This window comes from Phalaenopsis equestris, unplaced genomic scaffold (genome assembly GCF_001263595.1).
Source record: "Phalaenopsis equestris unplaced genomic scaffold, ASM126359v1 Scaffold233576, whole genome shotgun sequence".
NCBI classification, from domain to species: Eukaryota; Viridiplantae; Streptophyta; class Magnoliopsida; order Asparagales; family Orchidaceae; genus Phalaenopsis; species Phalaenopsis equestris.
The window spans coordinates 398,277-424,021 of record NW_018251519.1 but is presented as its reverse complement, the minus strand read 5'-3'; the positions used below and the strand labels follow the sequence as shown (position 1 = coordinate 424,021).

At 32.7% G+C, this 25,745-nt stretch overlaps 1 protein-coding gene across 1 annotated transcript in view; it reads left to right on the top strand.

The window, feature by feature from the left end:
- LOC110038705 (ran-binding protein 9-like) overlaps window positions 1-25,745 on the top strand; it is a 56,893-nt gene that overhangs the window by 9,248 nt on the left and 21,900 nt on the right. The window contains exons 4-8 of the mRNA XM_020743600.1: window positions 4,732-4,777; window positions 6,270-6,346; window positions 6,882-7,044; window positions 7,303-7,371; window positions 15,501-15,560. Coding sequence (XP_020599259.1) covers window positions 4,732-4,777; window positions 6,270-6,346; window positions 6,882-7,044; window positions 7,303-7,371; window positions 15,501-15,560 — 415 coding nt within the window. The remainder of the gene's footprint in view (window positions 1-4,731; window positions 4,778-6,269; window positions 6,347-6,881; window positions 7,045-7,302; window positions 7,372-15,500; window positions 15,561-25,745) is intronic.

Sequence of the window (25,745 nt, the reverse complement as noted above, 5' to 3'; positions counted from 1 at the left end):
AGCGAGGGAGGTGGACCCTAATTGCATGTATGGTAAGGCAGCAAGCTAGTTTTCTCATTCTCTTTCCTATTTGACGGAGAATAGATGGCAACAAGTAGTGGTCCATGGTACCATGCTAGAGAGAGGAAAATAACCCCAAGGCTATAATACTCGTTTTTTTACTCAAGCATTACAAATAGGGAAGGGAAGGGATGTGAGCATTTTGTCTTTATAAGGAGTACAGAGAAACGTAACCCTTGTTTCGAATCATAACGATTTTGGCATTGAAAGAAGCAAAACAGCAAGAGAACAAGAGAGCAAGATGGGAAATAGAGGAAGTGACAATGCCGCATTTGAGCAAAGGAATTGGCTAGCAGAAATTGCATGCGAGAGGCTTGATTGGTTCAGGTGCAAAGTAAATGAGAACGAAGGAGAGGTAGATAGTGTCGAGAGTTATTTTGAACTCAGGAAGTGCTGCATGGCTTGTGGAAAGGAAGACAACACTTTGTGCATGGAGGAGAAGAGGAGTGTCGTTCGTAGGATGAGGGAAGGACGAATTCATGTGAGTGATATATTGCGTGTAGAAGAGGAAGATACTAGACAATAAAACTCTAGTCGAACGACTGCAAAATAGACTGTGACACATGAAAGAAGAAGGGAGGAGAAGCGAACCTTTGCTTGCAGGAAGACCAAACCGAAGTCAAAGTCTGCGAGCATTGTTTTGTGCATTTTTGTGCGGGATCGACTAGGAGGGAGGAGTGAGCTTTGTACAGGACGACATTCCATTTAGGTAGAGGCCGAACTAGTAAGTGGAAGGAAGGGTAAGGGTTATATTTTTTAAACTTTAGGAACTAATATGATCATTTTTTTATGTTTGCTTCATATAATTAGTTAAATGTTATTCAGATTCTTTGAATTAATATTAGTAGATTTAATTTGACAAATAGTTGAATTAAGGGTCAAATAAAATTTGGATTTGGTGATTGTGCAAAAGAAGAGAAAGGTTAGCCTTTTATTATAAAAAGTATTAATTTGTATTCTGCTAAAATTAATGTTATTTAATTAATATTAATTTCAATGAGCAAACTTAAAAATTGAAACTCTTAGTTAAAATAACAAAATTAGAATTAGAATTATAATTAATTAAAGTATAATTAAATATTGTGTGATAAATTTTTTAATATCAACTCAATACTTAATAAATAATAATATTATTTAAAAGAATAGATTAAATGATTTAAAATAAAATTGACAATTTATATATAATGCATTATATGTAAAATAAGGAAAAATTACATTTAAATGGTAAAATTTACTTGTACTAAATTGACATGAACATTTTACGCATAATTATATGTATCTGGTGCAGAGGAGATTCAATGCGTGAAAGCAAGCAAAATCTTTTGAAAATGATGTGAGTAGTCGTGTTCTTATATTATGATAATGTTTTTTATTTTTTATAGATCAATTGCATTAATTGTTACTAGTTATATTGATATCATTACATACTCATGATTTATGATTTTGTTAAAATTTTGTTTATATTGTAGGATTAACATGTGGACTTAGCATTATTTAAATGACATAGATATTGAATATTATACAAATATCGATTGTTATACAACTACTGATTGTTATACACATGAAAATAAAGTGATCATATTAGATAATGATTGTTATTGTATGCTTGTATGTGCATATTGTATATGATAAAGTTTATTCTTTTATGATACTAGCAGAGAAACCTTAAGGTATGCATGCACATAAATGAAAAATATTTTTGATATTAATACCTTGAATGATATAATATTTGACGTTGTTTCTGTGATTGGATATTAATACCTTGAATGATATAATATTTGACGTTTCTGTGATTTTTGTATAAATAAAATATTATAAATAAGAAAATAATATAGTATAGTATAATAATTGTTATGAAACTATTTGAATTTTCATATTTAATTTGTAAATTATTACTTATTCTAGATTGATTTATCTTTGATCAACTAGCATGTATATTGTTTTATTATTCGTCATATTATTATACTTTGATAGTTTGCGTATTCACCTACTTTATAACTCATAGTTATTTTAAATTATCATTTTAGATTTTAATCATTTGATCATAGGATGAGTAATTAAAGAAGAAATATTTATAGAAGACGTGAACAACCAGAAATAGTATAAATTTATAACCGCTCTAATTTAATTTATTTTCTATACCGATTCTTTCATTTACTTTGTATCATTACGTCATAATAGTGATGGAAAATTGAAATAGAAAAATTTGATTTATCGTCCACTTGTTTTTCCCGCCTTGTTATTGGTGAGTTGTTCTGATAGTTTATGAGAAATATGAAGCACACATCCCTCAAGTGGCACCAAATAAGCTGAGGCATATCGTGATTTCAAAGAACTAGTTAATGTGGTATATCTTATACAATTGCCATATGTGAGATAGCAACAGCCAAATCTGCTTATGTATTGAAAAGCTACTCAATCGATTTTTGTTGTGTACTTGATAATATGAGCAAATGTATGAGTTTTTGAGATGATGGATTGTTTTTGATTTATAACTTAGTATTGTGTACTTGATAATATGAGCAAATGTATGAGTTTGGGAATTTATAACTTAGTATTTTTTTTAATGAAAATTTTTTGCTGTGTATGAGAAGTATATGTTTTTAAAAAATTTAGCATATGTAGTAGGAATTGGGTAAAACTGATAACATAGAGCTCATAGGAAATTTTGTTAGCTTTCTAACGACACCAAAATCACCTAATTTCCTCGAGCAATGAGGCAGCTATGGCTGAAATAGTTTGAGATGATGGATTGTTTTTGATTTGTTTACATATTTGCATATGCATTTAAAAACTATAGCATACATATTATTAATCGTATGAAATAAATAGCGTGGAAGTGATAAGAAATTTTGTTAGCTTTCCAACGAAACTAAAGCACTTAATTTTGTCGAGAAATAAGGTAGTTATGGTTGAAATAGCGAGAATTGTTTTGGGATAATTTAAAATTTTTCATTTGTTTTTAAAAATTGTAGTATGCTGTTTGAATTGGGTAAAATGAATAACATAAGTCGTAGAAAATTTTGTTAGCTTTCTAACGATACCAATATCACCCATTTTTGTCAAGAAAAAAGAAAGTAATGGTTGAAATAGCGGGGGCAATGAGCTAATGTGGAATAGTTTAAAATTTTACATATGTTTTTAAAAATAATAGTTTATATAATGGGAATTGACATGGAAAACATGTAAGGTGCAGGAAATTTTCTTAGCTTTCCAACGACACTAAAATCAACAAATTTGATCGAGAAGCACATTAGTTGTGGCTGAAAAATGACCTAAGGTGGTTTCGGAGTTTATTCAAGCTTTTCTTGTCTTTGGAGCTATATCAAATATATTTATGCTGAAACTATTAATGGCTTTGCATTTTATGTGTATAAGTTTGGCTATGTTACACGTATTTGCTCTCATAAATTAAACCAATATCTTTAAATGTGTTTCTCATGAATTATTTTCTTCTGAAGTTTTCTGATTCCATTGGAACTTTATGGTGAATTTTACAAGGAAACTACACTGTTACCAGTGATTAATAATGTTTTTATTAGATTATGATTATACGCAACTAATGAAAATATAGAATGAAAAAACCAATTGTCATCACAAAATCCAATGTTTAAAAAAGCACTTGAGGCATCTGCCTTGAGGGGCGCTATGATTCAAGGCATTGCTTTAGTGACAATATTAAAACGGATCCTTCCTATAATGAGGCGCAAGCCTTGAGGCAGTGGTTACCGCGAGGCAGTTGAGGCGTCACTCAAATTAAAATTAGGCATAAATACCTCTAACCTTCACACAACAGCTATATCGCGGATTTAGGGTTGGACGTCATTCCGAGAGCTTTCTATTTTCCACTTTCTTTGACAACCATCATGACTTGTGAGTGCGAGTGTTCAAGTTTTTTATTCCGAACCTTCGAACGTCAAAGTTCAGTCTTGTGCATCGAGAGCCAGAGGTGAAGTCCAACGACTTCCTTTTCCCTTACGCCAGTGTCTTCCTTTTATCTTCAGTTGTTCCACCCTTTCGTCGATTTTCTTGAGTTCCTGTAAGCCATATTTTTTGTTTCATGGACTGTGAGCGTTCAATTTTAATATTTTTGGGGCATTTATGTACATCACAATCAAGACATTCCAGCGCACCTGGGGGTGGCCTGGTGCCCATATGGGTACTAGGCGCTCCTGCTCCCATAATGATGCCTTGGAGACATTATTCCCGTACATCTAATAGGCTCACTGAGTACTCTTAACTTGTTGTTTTCTTTTTAAGTATGATGGGAGAAAATGAAATACTTATGGTAGGTTTTGACTATGAAATGCGTTTTTTGTCTGAAAAGTATCTTTGATTTAAAATTGATGGAAAAAAATTAGACATGTTTGAACCATTTTGGTTTTTATGTTTGTCCATTGTTGGCGTTTGTTATTTATGATTCTTTAATTTAACCTTTTGTAAAAAAATGAACAAGTTCGATCTGGAAAGTTTTGATTTATCAGTAAAATTCAGCAGGGTAACAAAATATATTTAGTTCAAGTAAGCATCAATCGCTTGAATGGGAATTGTACAGGTCATGGGAGTAGAAGTGTTCAATTGAAATTCATTTGTGGAACATATAGACTTGCCTCAATACTCTTAAATATATGCTGCCCTCCTAATGCAAATTTGTTGTTATTGATGCATCAGGGTGACAGTCAATTTTGGGAGGCAACCGTTCCGTTTTGACATTGAGGTACATTATGGGACCTTTTCTTGGTTGTAAATGTAAATATGTTTTTTGGGTACATGTTTAACATGTTAATTTTTCTATATGCACTTTTCTACCGTCTTTTTTTTTCTTGGACAATAAGTTAGCAAAATATTTTCAATTAACTGCACACCCCCCGACCCTCCCTACCTGGTAAAAAAATCTTATTTCTTGCTTTTTCATTGCTCTCGGTTTGTTAGCCAAAATTCCAAATTAGCCTTCGTTTACTCTTTACTTTAAATATAGTCTTAGCTTAATGACGACATATCCTAATAAGAATTAGCATGATTATATTTGGATAGGAACAAGGGTGGGTAAAATTGCATCCATATAATGGGTAGATCAGATAAGTGCCTAAACATTTGAAAGAAGGCATTGGTAAAGGTTAATGCATAGAACTTTGCATGCAACTTTTAGCAGGAACTAATGGAAGTTGATTATACGCAAAGTTGTTCACCAATTGTTGATAAGGCTGAAGATGGTTTTATTCTTCTCTTGAGAATTAATCTTGATAACTAAAACTTCACTCCAAGTTCACTTTAAATAATTATAAGGAAGACTCATTTTATTTTTTCCTTGTAGTAGCTCATTCCGTCATAGAACTTTTAGGGTGATAAACTTGAGCAAGAAGTTATTCTCTTTTAAAGTGTCGAGTTGAGTAAGTGGTTATTTCTAAGTCCAACCTGAACTTAGGATTCTACATATCATTTGACTTTGAATTCTGCTTTTATTAGTCTTTGACTGTCAAAACTAGGATATTGATTTGTTACGATAGTGATTTGCTGGATTGAGAGGGAGGGAGGGATCATTGAATTGTCAAATTTGCATCATAGATAGTGGTTGATGGGGATGAGCTGTCCAGTTGGATGGTGGGGGTGGAGGCATATCAGATCATAAAAGGCTTTTGCATATCTGGTGATGGTAGAGGAGAGAGATGATTGTAGTATGATTATGTAGGAATGCTTGATAACAATGGAGGACTGGAAAATGGACAGTTTGTGTATGAGGGCCATTATTTGCATTAACAAGGACGAGTGCTTGTGTAGACATGTGTGAAGGATCATATCAATAATAATGAGCTGTGACACCATTACATTGAGGGGTATAAGAGCTGCACCGATGAGGTTGAGGGGTGAAAAGGCAGGTGGGAAGGGCTGTAAGCCCTGAAATTTTATGTGGCCAACGCACTGATCTGAACTAATTTATCTACTTAATCAGCCAAGCCAAACATGTTTTCAGGTTTTTGTATGTGGGTATATGTTTGTGTAAGCTCTTGACAACCTATTAAGCTACACAGAATACTTGTTTAATGTTATGATTCAGGGGCTTAATTTTATTTCAGTTTATTGCATTAATAATGAGAATATGCGTATATTGCTGACTCTTGTTTTATTACTTGCAATTTGTTATCTTGCCTTTATCCTTCATCTGATTGTGTTTATGTTCCTATACTTTTTTTAAATTTTTCCTTGAGTAGGTGTTTATGTTGAAGGAGAGACTAAAACAAGAAGAGTTAATTGACAAATCAACCTTATCGCCTAATGTTAGCCATTGGTAATGTCTGAAGAATCTCTCTCCCATGGTTTTCTTTTTTTCATTTTTATTTTGCTAAACCAGGTTGAATTTTAGCATATTAGTTTCTGTGGCTATTTATTGAATTCATTAGGAGGTTTCCATAATGTTGGCTTGCTTTCTTCTGTTAGTGTAGAACCCTGGCTGATTGCTTCTACAACAATAAGTATTGTTTTGATTGAATGAAAATGGTGATTTCTGTGCTCATAATATGCTAAAAAGTAAGTTCACTTGTTTTGAGAAAGATTAGCAAGCTTCTATACTTCTAGTTGACTAAAACATAAACCATCTTATCATATCCGTATTCAGAATTGCTGTATGGTCGAGCCTCACTTCAGGAAATGTAAAATCCATTTATCAATTTTTTTTTGGCATAAATCATTTATCTTAAAAGATTTTGTTATCGTCAAGTATGCCGACTTTTAATTTTGTTTTTTTCCATTAACTTTGCAATTGTTAAAAGTATAACCATAACCCATTTAGCTAGGCTAACGAATTCACATATCCTCATTTTTAGGATTGTTCGTTCCTATTTGCTGCACTACGGATACCAAGAAACAGTAAATTCATTTGATGTTGAGAGTGGAATCATGTCTCCACACATACCTTCTCCACAAGAAAATGGCTTCCAGGAACAAGGAGATGCGTATGCATTAAGCAACAGAAAGATTTTGCGGCAGGTAAGTGAGGACTATAGTAAGTGGGCTTGTTTTAGAAACATTATACTGAACTTAAAACTATTGCTTATTCATGCAGTTTTCTTTTATTGTTCTTTCCTTGCTGCTTTTGCAAGTCACATCTATTTATTTCATGCCGTTTTACTAGTTTTCTTATTTGTATACATAGTGCTATGATATGCTTTCCTCTATCCTTTTCATTTGTGCTTTTTCTAAAGTGAATCATCTTCAGATTTGCTGAACAGTTTCCTTAAATTGCAGTTCATTAGAAATGGGGATATTGATTCTGTATTTCGTAACCTGCGTGAGTGGTATCCTCAGATTATGCAGGTATTCTTATTGACAAAGAGATGATTTGTATTGAAATTTAATCCTTTTATTGGTCGTCCACTGTTTTGGATTTAAAACTTTTGTAATGCAGAATAATTGTTATATATATATTTATTTATTTTTGTTTACAGTTGCTTCACTTTCCTATTGCTTACCTGAAAATTTGATTATATCATTATTATCGTTTCAGCAACAAGCTTTTTTTTGTGTGTAAATTCAAACACTCATTGTTTAACAGCACCCTTACAGCAATTTTTGAAATCTATTATTTATAGTTCTTTATCTTTTTAGAAGTCTTTGTTGAAATCTAAAATAAGGCATTTTTGTTTTTTTAATTGATGTCATTTATTTGCATTTACATGCATGTCGTCTACTTTTTTAATTGATTCACGTTTTTACATTACAATTAGTTTAGACAATTGTGGTCAATTTTTATTGATTTCACCTTATTTATTATTAACATTTCTGTTAATCTTCAAAGCAACTCTTATATTTGACAGATATGTGTACAACAACAAATCTTTGTCCCACTAATTGGGGTCAACTACATGAATCCTTTTTCTCCTTTGTGCTCTATTTAGTGTCATATTTTCATTTAACCTGAAATAAGAAAGTAAAATTCATTTTAGATGATTAATTTCTTGCCTTAAAGAATTCCAGGTTTCAATATGTAGGTTTTATTTTTCCTTTTTTTTAATCCTTTTTTTTTTTTGCTGACTTGAGTTGCATTAATAATAAGTTAGCTTGGTAATATCGAACCATAAGTTCTTATTAGTTCTTTATGCTCTTTTGAGTGTCCATAAAAGTAAGACTTGCATTCAATCTTCTTATTTGTACTTGAAATGTTAGCAAACACATTATATATTTACCATTTGTAGCTTAAATTAATTATTTGTGAACATTAAAGTAGTTAAGTGACAATTTAAGCTCATGGGGTTAACAATCTCTTCGTTTTTGTTGATGATACATATATTTTAGTTTTATATATTAATGTTAGGATTTATTTAGCTCACTTGAATTTGTGCACTTTTGACAATTTTATTTTTTATATGCAATAAAATTAAGTTGTGTGTAAATTTAAATAAAGTGCTTAAATTATGATTAAAATAATTGTAAAATGTAGCAAACACATGTAACCCAAACTTTCATTCATAATTTAAGAGCAAGCTACTACAACACTTCTGCACGATTATGAAGAATATAAAGAAAAAAAATTAAACAACAAAAAAAAAATATAGAAGGGGGTACAAACTTGTTTTTGCTACAATAACTTTAAACAAACTACTCGCTCTCTCTTTTGACATATCTAAAAGAAGGGCGTACATGGAATTAACACATAAATTTAAAAGTTATAAGCAAAACAAAGAAACAAAGTTTTAATTTTCAAAAAGTTGTGGGAGAAAGCTACTTTTACAATCATATTTACTAGTATGATTTAGAATACTCACAATAGCTTTAAAAAAAAAAAATTTTTTTGTAACAACTGTACAATCAGATTTACAAAAAAGCTAAATTTGTCTCTAATAGATCCAGATCTTTTGCCCAAAAGCTTATATTTATTTGAAATAACTCAAGCTTATACTTGTTCCATCCTTGTTGGGCTTGGAGAAAAATTATGTGCTATTCCTAACTCTTTCCACAATGTCTCCGTGTTCTTATTTCAAATATTTTCTTTCATGGTTACAATAAGAAATGTAAAAATCAAATATTCTATTTTTCCTCAACTCCAAATAGCTAATATATGAAATTTGTCAAATGATCACTGTTTTGTGTTAGAAATTGTAATCAAATAAATTTTATTTCTCACTTTTAACAAACTTATATGATTTTCCTACTAGACATACAATACTAATTCAGCCCTAAACAAATCCATATGTAGTATTCTAATTGGTGATAAAGATTCTTTTGAAAGTTCCAGAGATGCTTTTAAAATAAAAAAAAAATGCTTTGACTTGTTTTCCTAATTAACGCACAACGTAGATATGATTGCAAGCTTAGTTCAACATCGGTACTTTTCAAGTTTAGATGAATGATTTTTTTAAAGTTGTGCCTGCTAGCATAACACAATCTTTTATGGCATAACCATGATTAAATCTCTAAATCTCTAGGGTGACAATATCTCCTTTACACTTGAGTTGTAATATTTTGCTAACTTTCTCTTGACTTTTTCTCTCATTGCTACTTAAACTTGAATCTTCTCTAGAAAATCTAAAGCTATTTTTATGCCTTTTTATTTTTATCTTTCCATTTTCACAATAGATTTTCTCCAACTTTTGAGGTAGCTATAATTCGCTGGCAGTGCAAGTTGTATTTAGTTAAGAGTAGAGCTTTTTCGTAGTGGGTTGAAGAGGGTTTGGTCATTGTACAGGATGAAATTTTTCTCAATGCCCATAGAATGGATGACACCATTTTAATCCACTTTCTTTTTAGCTTGTTTTTTTTAAACGAGGCAAATCCCTTGAGTTCGGCATAATTCTCTAATCCTCTTGTTTGAAAATTATAATATGCTCTCTTTGGTGTTCTTTGGTGGGAGACTATCTACAAATGACGTCAGATTAGTGGAACTTGTGCATGACTTGTTCATCTTTGAAAGTTTGCTCTCCAGAGGCTCCATGAACGTGCAACTTCCATAATTAATCTTCACCGCTTGTTGTTTCTTTATTAAAATTTGGGAAGTAAAATTTGACCAGGAAGTTGGTGATGATCTAAACCTTGATGACTATCTTTGTTTAAGTAATCTGGAATTCACTCAACCGTACAACCAACTTTAGCAACCTATCAAAATAACTAGGTTCGGTGAATCCATTCTTTTAGCAGGCGGTTCATGAATACTTGGATTAAGTTTGCCGGGAAGGTTAGCGTCCTCTAGTTGTGATTATGAGTTCCCATGCTAGTTTTTTATAAAATTAGATTCTTTGACTCGTCTCCTTGGAGGGTCTTGTTCCCATAGTTAACAATAGTGATTATTTAGCTTCCTCCGGAACCAACATAAAACTTTAGCATTCTCCTCTACGTTAAGATAGACGAGTAGATTTTCATTAGGTTTTGGACTTTGTAACAATAAGGGTGAAGATATGATTGACTTTAACTGTTGGAAGGTGGCTTCAAACTCCTTGTTCCACGTGAAATGTTTTGCTATCCTCATGATTTTGAGGAATGTTCCACATTTATATTATGATTTTGAGATTAAGAGGCCTAGTCCAATCAATTTTCCTATTAGTGGCCACACATCCTTGCTTGATTTTTGGAAATACATCTTTGGAATTGTGTTATTTTATTTGGGTTTACTTCTATACCTTTGAAGTTGAGGAAAAATCTAAGAATTTATTTGATCTGGCCCCAAAGGTACACTTTTAAGGGATTGGGATGCATGCTATCTTTCTTGAGTGTGGCAAAGCCTCCTTCATTTCCAATTTATGTTGTTCAGGAGTATCATCGTTAATCAACAAATCATCTACCTATACTTTCACTTTTTTTCCCTTTTGCTCTTTGAAATTTTGTTTCATGATTTTCTAGGAAGTGGCAGTAGTCTGTCTCTTACAAAGACAATCTTCCCTCAAACAGTGGATGCATCTTTAATTTGTGGCAACCTTTAGGCCGAGAAGGCATATAGAAAGCCCATCATTGGGAAGTCAACTGCTGATTCGACTAATGCATCAATTCTAGGGAATGAGTTTCTTATCTTTTATTTATGTTAAGTTCACATTAGTAATGTGCATATACATTTTGTGATTGCTATTCACCTTTTGCACCATTACCATATAGGAGATCTGGTTACGGTATTGTACATCATTTATGAAATTTCCCTCAAGGAGCTTTTAGGCCTCTTGCCTAATGGTCTTAGCTATGGCTACGCCTGTCTTCTTGATATTCTTTTTGACGGGCCTAAACTTTTTTACATTTTGCATATGGATGTCAACATCCACATATATTCCTTGATTCTTGGTAACTATCCAAACAATCAACTTGATGCCATTTGAAAAAGTTTGAACCAATTGTTATTGATTCTTGGGGCTAGAAGGGATGCTAATTCAGATAGTGCGCACTGAATCTTTTGATGACTTGAAATTTTATGGATTCTAAGGTTTCTAATCCTGCAGCCTTGTTAACTTCTACTTGCATTACTTCTTATACACTTTCTAGAGCTTTGTGATAATAGGGTTTTGATTGCATTAAGTCTCTCTTCTTTTGGTTTTCTTGTCCCTCTACTTGGAACTTGACAACCATTTAAGTGGAGACTATTGCCTGGCTACCCAAACATGACACTGTCGTTGTCAAGTTTATCAACTATGGTGAAGTTGTCTATCACAGTACATTGATGTTCTCCTTCTCTCCATATGGTGAGTAGAGTGAATAGGCCTTTTGTTCCATTTCTTTCCTTCCAAAATTCAAAGAGTTGACCTTTAATTGTAGTCATAAGGACAATTACCAGATTGGTTTTCAACTCTTTTGAAAATAGTGCTTATGAAGCTCTTAATATTAGCTGATACTTCTTATTTGATAGTTGACAATCAAGTCTGTGATTACCGCTGCATCGTTGAAGGGATCTTCATTTGCTAGCTTATCTGCTTCAGTGAAAGTTATGGATGCGTCCTTAGTGTGAGGTTTTCTGGAAGGAGTCGCCAAATTCATTCTCTACTGATTAGAGTTTTTTGAGTCTAGCATGCCTCCTTTGACAATGATTGGCATCATACCACTGATGTTGATTGCTTGAGTGAGTATTGGTTTGTTTCTTTTTCCTTGTATAAAAGCTTTCTTTTATCCTCTTCTAGAGTTGGTCATAAGAAATTTCTTAATTTTTTTGCTTTAATCAAAATTTCCACCAAATTTCTAAAATGTTAGCAATTCCTTATGTTTGTCTGTGGTCCATGTGGATGCACATTATTTTGTTGTGCCTTGTAGACGTACCTTTGCTCTTATGAATTTTGAGTGCTTGAAGAAGTTTTTATTTTATAACGACCTACTCATGGTCAATCATTGATAATTGCAACACTGTTGTTGATCACTGGTAGTAATGTGTAGGTGCCCTCTAGTCATGATTATCTTGGGCAATGGGTTGCTTTTCATCGTCACGGACTCATGGTGAGCTAGTGAACTATTGTGTCATCTCAGATTGATGAATCGTTGGCTAGAAATATCGGTAATTGTGGATTTGTTGTTTTTCTCAGTCCTTGGGGTTCTAGAGCAGTTTCCATTGATGCTTCGGTCTTGTTGGATGTACTGCCATACTGGAGTGTCTCTCGAGCATTAATGGTAGAATATTTGGTTATATCGTTGTAATTTTCAACATTGATGTGGGTATTGGTATGTTTTATTAACTTTACCGCCGTCTTTTGTTGTCGGAGGCCAATGACATATTTAAATGGTTCTTCAAGCATCGACTGAAGCTTCTAAGTATTTTTACTTAAAACATTTTTCTTTGTAATTTCATAATGAAGTTCTCAATGGGCCGACAACTATTTTCTCATCTTTAGAAGTGCTTGTAAGTTTTTCAACAGTCCTTATACATTTTAATGAATTTGGTAATGAACATAACATAGTAGTGGGTGTGATAACTATCAAAGATATGATTATTTGAAATGGTAAAAAGAAAATGATAAAAAACAAGCAGAACTTTCTAATGTCATGCAGTGATGTGACCGACTTCAAGTGACCCACATGATCTATTGGATGTGTTCTTCCTTTATTTGATTCAAAATGTGGTATTTTGAACTTTGTTAGAAGTCTGACTTGTACAATCTTCTGACCAAATGTATACATCAGTTATGTTCTCTGCTTTTTGACTTGCTCTTTCGGGGGAGTGTAGTTCTCTTCTCCATTGATTAATAATTTTTCTCCATAGCGGGTGTGGAGATAAGTGCTCTAGCGCTTAAGGGCTATCATTATATGGCATAGTTTAAAGAGCCTTTTAGTATCTATACTCTCGGGGCTATTCAGGTAGCCTACTCTAATGCTTCTTGGATCATCCTCATGATTATCTCCATCTCTACAAGTTGTTAGTTGGCCCCAAAATCCTAGTTTTCCATGTTTAAGGAAGTTTCTCTAGTAGTATGCTCCTCGTGTAATTTCTAGTTTATGATTTTTGTACCAATCCATTCTCACTGTAGTTGAAAAGAATTTTGATCCGAATTTATCCATAATGATAACCGAATCTTGCTTGCAGTATCCATGAGGGTTTTACCAATTTTTAGGAAAAGGGTAGTAGGAAAAGGAAGAGTAAGAAGGAAAATAAAAGATAAGAGAAAAAGAGTGAAACTTTGAAGTATCTTATTTTTTGCAGAAAGTCCAGTGCATGGCATATATCCTATCTTGTTTGATGTCTTGTTCTAAAAATACCTCTTTGATCATGTATTTATATGATTTTGGGACATTACTGGAGATGCTATATTTTTATATGGATTAAGGAAAAATAAATTATATATATTATGGCCATTAAAGATACGTGGACATCAAAATGATCATAATACATGTGTGCAACTGCCTTTGAAGTCCTTATGATTGAAGAAAATAGTCTTCTCTTTTTAGTAGGTGGGTTTCTTTTGAATAGGCTTGTTTCTCTTATGTCTCAGAAAAGTGCCTTTAGAACTTGGTGGATGCCTCTGAGCTTGTCAAGTGCTCTCATGATTGAGCGTGCGCTTTTTGTGCCCGGACATTCTAAGCTGGTTGAGTGACTTTTGGGCTTTGCGGGTTTGCCTGGTCTTCTTAGCTTCATTGCATATTTGCATTTTTTGGGTATACAAATAGAAGTACTAAAATTCGTGGATATGCAATTACTAACAGTTCTGCTTGATTTTTTTGTGTATTTTTGATCTCATATGTATGCTATGAAGTGCTTGGAATAGTGTAAAATTCATCATTTGACCAACTTTGGAACCCTAAATCGGAGTGTTGTACTTATTTCTACATGGGGAGTTCATATTTGAATCTAATTCTTTAGTTTAGTATTTCAAAATGAAAAGTTTGTTTCACACCTTATGCCTGACCTCTTTAGCCTGACTGTCTGGGTTAAGTGTGACCTTCTATTCTGTACACATTCTAAGCTATTTTGATCATTTAGGCACTTGCTACTTCCTTAGGATATTTTACTGAACTAGATGCTATTATATTTCCTTTTACACATATTGAAAAGAGAATAGTGCCGGATGTTCACATGGGCTATACGACAGTTAGGAGTCTGCACCACTCAGATTTCCTTTTATATTGGAATTATCCATGATAATGTGGGACCAGAGTTTAGTGTGTAACTAATAGTCCATTTTGTGATTATAGAAAGATAATGTTTTAAGAACTCATTTGATAGCATCAGCTTTGCTCCTCTACTAATATTCTGATGACCACGTAATGTTTATAAAGAATCATCATGATTTACAAAAATATACTTTCTAATTTCTTACTATCACCGAGAAACAAATTTTGTTGCTAGATATTACTGTTCTTAATATGTTTTTTTCCTTTAATTTTCACTCTCTTTTTGACAAGAGTAGTGGGATGAACTGATTTATTAAGATGTCATCCTTCCCTCTTAGCAGTTTTCTAGATGACAGTTCTGTGTTCTTGGGCTTATTTTGAGATTAATTGGACAATATTGTAAAAGTTTGTTTCATATATATGTTGATTTAGCAGATGCCGCAGTATTTTGATCATGTTATTTTCCTGTACCATTTCTTTCCTTTACGTTCAAAAACCTAGGTGTGGCTCATGACATATACTTATGTTTATTTTATTTTTGAAGACTATCTTGCTTGCCTCAATTTGTGTTAGAAACATAATGAAAGTTGATTTTGAAAGCTAATGCATATTTTGATTCGGAATATATTTTGCCCAAGGAATTCATCTTGGTTCTATTTATGCTCAAAAGAGCCTCTTAAAAACCTGATAGCTGCTGAATTTTCTATTCTTGTCTTTCGTTATTGGAGTGGGAAGAGAACTTTCCCATAAAATAAAACTGCTAAAGAAATGACATTTTTAATTAATTTGTCTGTGCACTATCATTCATCTTTTCAATCTTAACCTGTTTGCCTATGATGCATATGCTGTAAAACTTTTCTTTGTTTTTTTGTGGTCTAAAAAATCATTATCAAAGTTGCAAATTAAGAATTTCTGGTCCCTTTTTTTTTTCTTTTCTGCAGCCAGATACATCTGTGATTTGTTTCTTACTTCATTCTCAAAGGTTCATTGAATACATTCGGGTGAGTAAATCCTTGGTCATTGATCATTGCATAACTTCATTTCAATTTAGCATTTAAAACTTTTGTGTAGTATTTCTGCTAAATTAATATCCATATTCAGTTTTTGTTAAGCGTGCAAAGCAAAGCCTTTCTGAGCTTCAGGATCACTATTAGGATTTGTTACATGTCTATAATGCACAACTATAATATTAGAATCATGCATTATAAAAGAAAAAAATGAAAATTCCCAATTTTACCGAGTTAATGTAGTTGTTTTTCCCTATTAAGAACCTAGCGCATGCCCTATTCACTATTAGCAGGCATTTTGGCTGCAGTGAAGAATCAAATTTGCATGGTAAGCTCACTGATCTCTTAACTTCATTGTTTTATTTGTGGCCAGTGAGCTCCAAAGCATATCAAAAAGCATTAATGGTTAACATTTTTTTTTTTCACAAATTTTTGAATTGCATATGGAGATGCTTTGCCTGGAACTCCTGACGTGGTATGTATTATCATCATGCTGAGGGACTGACTTGGGCATAAATAGCAGAATAGGAACATACTTATTGTTAGTGGCGTCTTGCCACTCTGAAGTATTCAAATGTATGGCTTCACTTGGCCAACCACTTCCTCAATCTTCAAGTCAGCAACCTCTTTGATCTTCAAGTTCTCCATGTGGGAATAAAGTTCAGGTTGACCAAACCAACATGATTTTATTTAAAGTAATTGTGCCAAATGTTAGCGCAAAGGTAGGGAAACATGCCATCCTTTCCCTATGTAGAAGTGAAGGGAATCTTGGGCTTCTATCTTCTTCAATTGATTTGCTTGTAGTCTCTTTAGTCAACCTCTTAATAGCCTTTTGACTTATAAGTGGAAATGAAAAGCTAAAAATAATAGTTAAGGTGGAATCATTTTCTACTTTTCTTAATAATCTTGAAATAAAGAGCATACCGGTGGGGCAATTTTGTAAATTTCAAGCATACAAGTTCGATGATATCGATAGGTTAAAGGAACTTGCGAATAATGATGGCCTTACCCTATATATTCATTTATATAAAATAAAAGGATACAAAAAGAAAATTATAAAAAAAGATTTTGTAGACAAAAGAAAGAAATGAATGAAGACAGACATTTTGCAATAACAATTTAAAAATTAAAATAGAAAAAGCTCAAAAAGAAATAATCCAAAGGACACAAAAGTTGAGTAGAGAGCTCAAAAGATACAAGAAGATCAATGAGGTGACTTCATACAAGGCTAACATAAAAGTCAAAATGAAAGAACATATCTGTGTAAGTCAGTTGAGGCAATAGTAATTTTTCATTTCAAAAGGCCAATAAAAGAAGAGGGAGTTCTGCCAAATATGAAACACTAACATAAATATTAGAAAGAAGTATCTGAATCATGTAAAACCCTAACCACATTAAAGTGACTAATTTTGATAGCCAATTGAGCCCATTATATAGATTGTAAATTTCACCACAACTCTCCAAAAACATCTAAAAATTTGGGTGATGTAGAGTATTCCATCTAGGATGCTATGTAAGAGACCCATGGAAACAACTGCGAGTCGAAGAATCAAAAGAAGAAGCAAAACAAAAGTAGGAGAAAGACATTAGTGTTTAACAATGATCTAGGGACTTGTAGCAAAATAATGAAAGCACAACCGTGTAAACATTTGAATCTCCATTCTTGAAGCACACCCTAGTAAGATTCTACATAAACCCTTGAAAAGGATTCCAGAGGATATTTCACAAATTCCATAACAAAGATAGCCAAATAAAAGAAATGAACTAGAATCAATGTGGCATTGTTGACTATAAAAAAGAAAAATTAGTTAATCTTAAAATTTCAACTGCTCCTACCTATTGAAGGGTGTTTTGTCTTAACATGGTCCTCGCCCTTATTTATGAAAAAAAAACTGACGAATGATGCCCTCATGGCAGAAGGGAGAAATCACGCCCATCGCTTCCATCCCCATCGCCTCGAAACACACAAAGCCTTCCTTTTACAGTGCTTGGTGCTCTATCTATTGCACAAAAAAGCTTCACGAATTATCCTCTCCACTTTGTTTTCTGAGTCTTGACAAACACACAAATTCAACCGAAAACTTGCACCGTCTCTATCGTATCTTCCCTCTATCATTCATAACTCTCGGCCGTCTCCCTCAATCACGATTTGAGCAAGTGGGAAGCCAACGACGGGAACACTGCATACGAGGACAACTGAAACTTACTCCCCATTTCTGCACTGAAACCCTCAGTCTTCCACTCTCGCGCCTCAGACAGTGGGTGTTAGTGGAAGCTTATGGTACTTCCTTAAGCCCTACGCTCACTTTGAAGGCGACAATTTTCTCCGTGACAATTGTGTCACCTGTCATGATGTGGCCCGGGGCTTGGAATTAACCAATAGGGAAACGAACAGTCAGACGGTGGAAAACATATCATTTATTCTAATTCTATGACTAACATATTAATATTCAAACAAATACATAAAAGAGCCACTAAAAAAACAACAAAAATTAATAAGTAAACATTTTGTATTTTTTGTTTGTTGTTCTCGCCTTCTATACATATTTGCTCCTCTTCTACTCATCTTGTTCAAATGTTTAAAACCTAAAAAAGTGATATTAAAGCAACATAATGAGTTATCGAAAGAAACTCAAGAGTAATCCCATTTCTAAACTACAATAACCCAAGGAAAAGAATTCAATATGCATGCTGTTCTATCAGGAATTATATAATATGCTAGTCTTTTATATTTTTATAAGCAATTTGATATATACTAATGAATGCATCAATGACTTTTTCTAAATGAAAATATTCAATATTTTATAAGCATTTATTTTAACTTTACTTTTACTTTATACTTTACATATATTTTTTTGTGAGGATCACCGTCTACAAAATCTAATACACCCTTGGCTGATAATTTCCTGTCGACTCCCTTCGACACAGTGGTTTGCGATCTGCACAGCGCAATTGTCTACGGTGGAAAAACCCTTACCTACCTCTGGCCGATATTATTCATTCGACTCAATGGTTAGCAATGTGATATCACAATTATTTGGGGAGGTAATCTCTAGTCTATTCGCTCTTGATCGATATTATCCCTTTGTCACAACGGTTAGTGATCTAACTATCAAGATTGTCTAGAGTGGTAGAAAAACCCTACGTTTGCAAGTACACTGACGTCTCCTGCCTGTACCATTAAGGGTTGAAATTCTCATCTGAACATACACATATAAACATTCATATATAAACTATTTCATTCCTCATAACATACATATTCTGAGACTTATTAATGTATCTATTAATATGCATATCTACTCTGCTGTGCAACTATTCATCATATATCTCTCATTTCTTTTATATATCTATCTCATGCATATTTTCTTATGCATATATTTTATATCATGCATATCTTTTTCTAATTTAACTTATCATGCATATTTGTTACCTATCATGCCTATCATGTCTATTGTACAAATCACGTGTCTCATAAAAATCATGCCTATCATATCTATTGTACAAATCACGTGTCTCATACATATCTTGTATATCTTTTTTATCATGCATATCTTTTCTAATTTAACAATATGAAAAATCCGTTGCAATATAATTCTAACTGAACGAAAATATGCATATAAATCAACATACATTCTGAAATAAAGAAAATTTTTGAAATTTGGGAATGTAATTACTCAACTCATTTGCCATGCTAAAATCTTAATCTTCGATAGCTAGCTGGAGGTTGAGGTGACTTTTATGTTTAGCTTAATAACCTATAAAATATAATTTTAAACAAGTGATTTCTATAAAGGATTATTCTTAAATAAAGAAAATTATTGAACTAAAATATACATATAAATCAACAATATGAAGAATCTGTTGCAATATAAATCTAACTGAACTAAAATATACATATAAATCAACATACATTCTGAAATAAAGAAGATTATTGAATTCTTTAGGAATGTAATTACTCAACTCATTTGCCACGCTAAAATCTTAAACTTCGATGGCTAGCTGGAGGTTGAGGTGACTTTTATGCTGAGCTTAATAACCTATAAAATATAATGCTAAACTTTAAGATTCAAGTGATTTCTGTAAATTGAATTATTCTTAAATTAGCATGGGATTATTTATCTGAAATTGACAGAGCCGCTGTACGATAAGCTTCCACATGCTTAACTCAAACTCATCGCCTCAGGTAACCAACGCGAAATCTTAAACGAATTAATAATTCATAATATATTAGTTCATTAGGCATCTTAGCTCAAAATATCATTGATTTGCCAAAACAAACCTTAAACTGCTTTCTTGGCGACCAACCTTTCTCCTACGCTGCCAAATATCTTCTCTCTTTTTAACGCTTCAAATCTTTTTTTGCTTCATGCTAAAACCCTTACGAGAACCCGGATGTGCATAAGATTGGCACCTCTGACTGCTACTGAAAACGAACAATGCACGTACAACGAGGCAAATCTTAAAACAAAAGTGAGAGGAAGGAAATTAAAGTCTAAAATGTCAACTTAGAGGAATTCATACCCGTTTAATTTCGTTCCCAAAACTCTTTACAATAAGTTTCGGTCTCCCTGTGCACCGATCGATCTGTTGCTCACGCCCTTGCACTGTTGCATGGGTCGCAACTCCTGCCCCGTGAAACGAATAGGGAGAGGGGATTTAGGGTCATGTGAGGGAAGAGAGGCAAAGTGGAGGAGTTTGAAGCTCAGGACATCCCTTTTCGACCGAAACGAAGGAATTAAAAAGGGTGTGAGAGGTTGGTTGTCTACGGTGCTGAGAGTATTAAGGATACTTTATTAAACAAAATGAGGATTTAATTAAGTTAATAAAATATATTAATTTATCTTTTATATCTCCGAAACCATTTATAATTAACATATGATGCTTTATATGGACTTGATCCATTCGACGCGTAAAATTTTATAAAATTATTTTGATTGAAATTTGAGGGATATGAAATTTGGGGTATATTTTAAGTTACAAAATATTTTTACCTGATTTATCAAAATGGGTTATTACATCGCTATTGATCTTTCTTATGGGTCATTTAACAAAATGCCGCCATTCGTGGCAAAAATTCTCGCGATTTGATGTGGATGAAGAGCCTTCGCTGCTTTAGTACCAAGTATGGACTGTTTCCTTTGAAGTTCGAGCCTCAAGAGTTTTTGGCTCTTGCAAGCCGCTGGAGGCTGCGACAGGGCAGACTGCTCCAACTGCAAAGCAACGAAATCGTGTTTCTTTTGTGTGGGTGCTTGGAATTGCTTGAAATCCTTGTGATGTGTTCCTCTTTGGCAATATGTGTCGTAAAATGCTTCCGATGTAATTCCAAAGTAACCAGAAACCATTCGATTGCTCCTATATATGTGTCGTAAAATGCTTCCGATGTAATTCCAAAATAACCAGAAACCATTCGATTATCTGCTATTGAATCTGGTCTTGGATTTAAGAGCTTGGTATTACGTGGGTTAAAAACAACAAAAAACTCTTATTTTATAATGTCTATTGTTTTCTTGTAGTGACATATTCATTGATTTATATACCGATTTTTCTGAGACCTCACAACTACATCAAACTATAATTAATTACTTTTGTTTTCAATTTTTTACTTGTGCTATATTTAAGGGTATGTTAAAGATGAGTTCAAAGCTTTTTGGTACCTCTAGAGGATTGCACTGCTATTGTGGATTTCAAAGCTCCCTACTAACTTCACGTTAGCCACAAAGCTACAGGAGACAGTTTTACAAGTGCCCACAGAGAATCACGGAAAATTTTGACTATTTTCAGCGGGCAGATAGATTGGAAGATTTCATCGTCGAGAGTGATCAGACATGGAGAATATCCCTGGAAGACGGCTTAGCTTGTGACATACGTCGTCTGCATTTTAAAAATAAAATTATCATATTATTAATTGTTATTTTAATAATATTTTTCTTAATTTTAGTAGTCATGCTACTCACTATTAAGTGAGACATCTATATTTATTTTGTAATATTTGACACTTAGTATTTGCTTTTGAAAGTATAGAATGTATTGATTTGAATAGTTATGTTGCAAATAACATTACTATACAAAGGCGGAATAATCATTTGTTCAGAAACAGCTGCAACACAATTGTTTTCAAATTGCAAAAAACAAATAGACAGTCAACTTATTCGCAACAATTTCTGCGCATTAACTTCCTTATTATTAAGTTGCAGCTGCCTCAAATAGATCCTTAATCTTTGATTCAAGATAATCACCTTATTTTTCGAGTTCAAACACATTCGTTGCACTATCGCTTGTGCCCAAAAACCAAAGAGTTCACAAGCATTATTACAAATTTACCAGGAGCACTAGATTCATAAATGAGTTAATAATTTTCTTTCTAAACGAGAATATGGAGGTGACAGATTTTGATCAAGTCGCTTTTGCTGCATTAGCTCAGGCTTGAGAGAATGTCCATTTCACTACTCTTTTGGGTCACAATGCCTGCAAATGCTACATGTTATTGGAATTAGCTAGCAATCATATTTTTATATTTTGGCAGAAGTGTACAACTCTCTACCCAACACCTCAGGTATGAATAGCAAGAGCATACAACAATGAAGAAATTTCATCGTTTTAATTGGGAAGTTTTAGGTTGCCTGACTGGATGTAGGGTGCGGATAAACTTTGAGAGCTATCAATTTTGTCTGTTAAAGGGTTAGTTATTTTGAAGAAATTTGAGTTGATCACATGGTAGCAAGAATGTTACCAACTCCCATCCATCATCTACCAACTACGACTTTTCTAAGAGTGTAGATTGTTGAAATCATTGAACCCACTGAGAATAAGTAGTATCTTCTAAGACTGATGCCTTTGAAAGCTGGAGGTTATCTTCATGCCCACAAAAATTTTGTGCGTACCACAAAGACCACAATTATGAAAATGGAGAATATTGACATTTCAGGAATGTGATTGAAGAAATGATCAAATCAAAACAACTAAAAGAGTGTCACACTTGAGGCAAATACAATGATATACGAAAGGGCACTGGTTAATGATGCTTGCAATAAACCAATTCCTGCGCAAGCCTTTCACATTGTAGTAGTAGTCCCAATCATTCGCGGATGGGACACGAACCAAAAGCTTCACGACAATTGTAGTCTTAAACAATTTCTTTTAGATGAGAAGAACTTGGCGAGTTTTTGAGTATTTGTGACTTTTGCAACTACAATAAATTTGCTATCATCTTGAGCAATGTGGGGACAATCCTAAGACAAAATCTATGATTAAAATTTTCAGAGTTTTATAAAGAATAGGCATTGCAACAGCTTGACTTGGTTGTTGTTTGGTGAATTTTGTTTGTTTACAAATCAAGCATCAAGACACTAAATTTTGAATGTCTTATTTAAGTGAAAGTCAATAAAATTGACTTTCTATTAAACAGATGGTCTTATCCTTTCTAAAATATCCAGTTCTTCTTCCATAATTTTACTCATAGATTGAAATTGTTCTAAGTGTAGCTCTAGGAATACAAAGTTATTTTCTCTTACATAGACATCCTTTGATAACAATGAACATTCTTTGTAGAGTTAGAAGTTTATCTAAATTCTTTGTATTACTCAAGTGGAAGTTAGGTCGCATAGAAAACTCATCTTTAATCTTTTCAAATTTTGAAAATTTTAGTTTTAAAGGTTATTAATTGAAGCGACATTTAATAAAGCATAAGTAGATTTATTTTCAATTCCAGATTTATGCTTGAAAATAAAAGAATAATTTTGACCAAATTCAACACATTAAGCTTGTCTATAGTTTGACTTTTATTGGGTATTAATGAATTTGAGAGCATGATGATTTGACTTAAAAATATGCTCCCTATGTAAAAGATAATGATAATGATGCTGATGCCCTAAAGATTAGATGACAGTATAGTTTTTTTATCTTATGTAGAGTATCGTTGTTTTGTATTGTTTAATTTATCACCAAAGAAAATTACTTGATAATTTTCTTTGCTTTGAATTTCATCTTCAATTCTTGAAGTATCACAAATTATTTCAAATATTTCAAAAAGTCAGGCAGCTTAAGGATAATGCAGAGGTAATTAGAATTTCCATCTGATCCTTGAAGTCTTTTGTACTGTAGAAGTCTAAAAAAAAATCTCTAATTTCATAATATTAATATTGGGGGTAACAACACTACTAAAGTTCTTAATAAATTTTCTGTGAAAAAGTCATTAGACCGAAAGCTTCATATTTTAGTAAGACTCCTTGGCTTGAGTTGGTTTAAGTTTTAACTTTGGAAGGCTCTGGTTTGATTTTCGTGGTAGAAATAATGAATCCTAGAAAATTACTTTAGTTTATAAAAAAAACACTTCTTTAAGTTAGTATATAGTTTGTTCTTGTTGTAAGGTTTCATTCGCTTGTGCAAGTTTATCAGATGATCTATTTCACTCTGGCTAAAAGCCAAGATTTTATCAAAGCAAACCAAGAGTTTTCTTACAAAGGGTTTGAAAATGTTGTTCATTAAGCTCATAAATATGTTTGAGGCATTTGAATGCTTAAAAAGCATCACCAACCACTCATATAGTCCATTATGAGTCTCAAAAGCATTTTTTTATTTAACTCTTGATTGAATTGTAATTTGGGGATAATCATTTCTTATATTATTTTTAAAAGAAGAATGTAGCCCTTGTGATTAAATCCAACATATTCGAAGAATAAAAAGGCTATAGTTGATAGTAATTTTTGTTAATAACCTTATCATTAACATCAGTGTTTCATATTTCTTAGGCGTGAATAAGGCTATGATTGCACAAATAGCAAGACTTTCCTGGACAAATTTTTTTCTGAAGTCCCAAATTTGTTTTGCTCAACATACTCGGTGGGATTCATCCTGTAATGCGAAATATTAGGTAGTTATGAAATTAGAGCTAAATCATTAGCTTATTGAATATTTTAGAGGAGACAACCTATTTGGTAGTTCATGTAGTGAAACAAATCAAACTCAAAAACGAGTGCTGAGACCACAACAGATGTATGTCATTAGAATTAGGTGCTATCTTTCACATTTAGTAAGCGTACGGTTTACATCAGAAGATTCCCTTTTTATAATTCCAAATTTAATGATTTCTATTTTTTGAATTAATGATGTAGACATGCATGAGGTGTTGGAATTGTGATCAGAAATGACAAATTTATTTCTACCAATAAGTTTCCTATGAACATTAATTGAAGCTTGGCACCTTTTTTTAAAAGTGGGTTTGGGTTATAAATCTGCACTAGTTTTATGAGTTGCTATGATTGGTATCTTCTCCATTTGTTTGATATGAATGAGTTTTGATTTTTTATTATATTTAAAATGGGCATTTACATACATAGCACACAATTCTTATATATTTACATTAGACCTAAATTTTATTACACACAACACTCAAATCTTTAATATCACATCAAAAAATTGCATTATTATGACTTTTTAAAAGTGAAGCACTTTTTAAAAGTGAATCCAGTTTTTAATGCCTAGATTTAAAGCAATAAAGTGCTATGTATGTAATACGAAATTTTGGGTGTGAGACATGTAAATGTATAAGAATTGTGGGCCACATATGTAAATTTACCTATTTATAATATAATTATTTTTTTACCATAGTGGATTACATTTAAATAATACAATCAAGCTCTACCAAAAATGTTGGTGTGTGGTTTAAGTCTTCAGATTGACTTTAGTAATAGATGCCATTCATTGCACTTCCTCTATTTATAACTAATCTACAACCTATTTCACTACAATCTAACCTCTATCTATATTTAACCTACATTTTTTTTATTACAAGTAACATACATACTAAAAATATTTTTTTCCTCCAATTATCTGTTTCGATTTTAGTAATGATTAAATATCTTATTACATTTAATGGGAGATCTTTAATGAATTCTAGATCATTATCGGAAAGAGTTTTGTCATCATATTTTTTTCCACATCTTCATCTATTAGATTCTCAATGTTTCTTGACAAATGTTATGAGCTTTATATTGATTTTACGTAAACCCTTTTTATGATTTTTGAGGTAGATTATGTCTATCAAGTACTTTAGACAATGAGTTGGGCTAGTAGGTGGAGTGAGTTTAATGACTGACACATTAGATGAAGTGGATGGGTTTTATCCTTTCTGTTTTGAATGAGAAATATAAATACATAGATACATACATACATACATACATA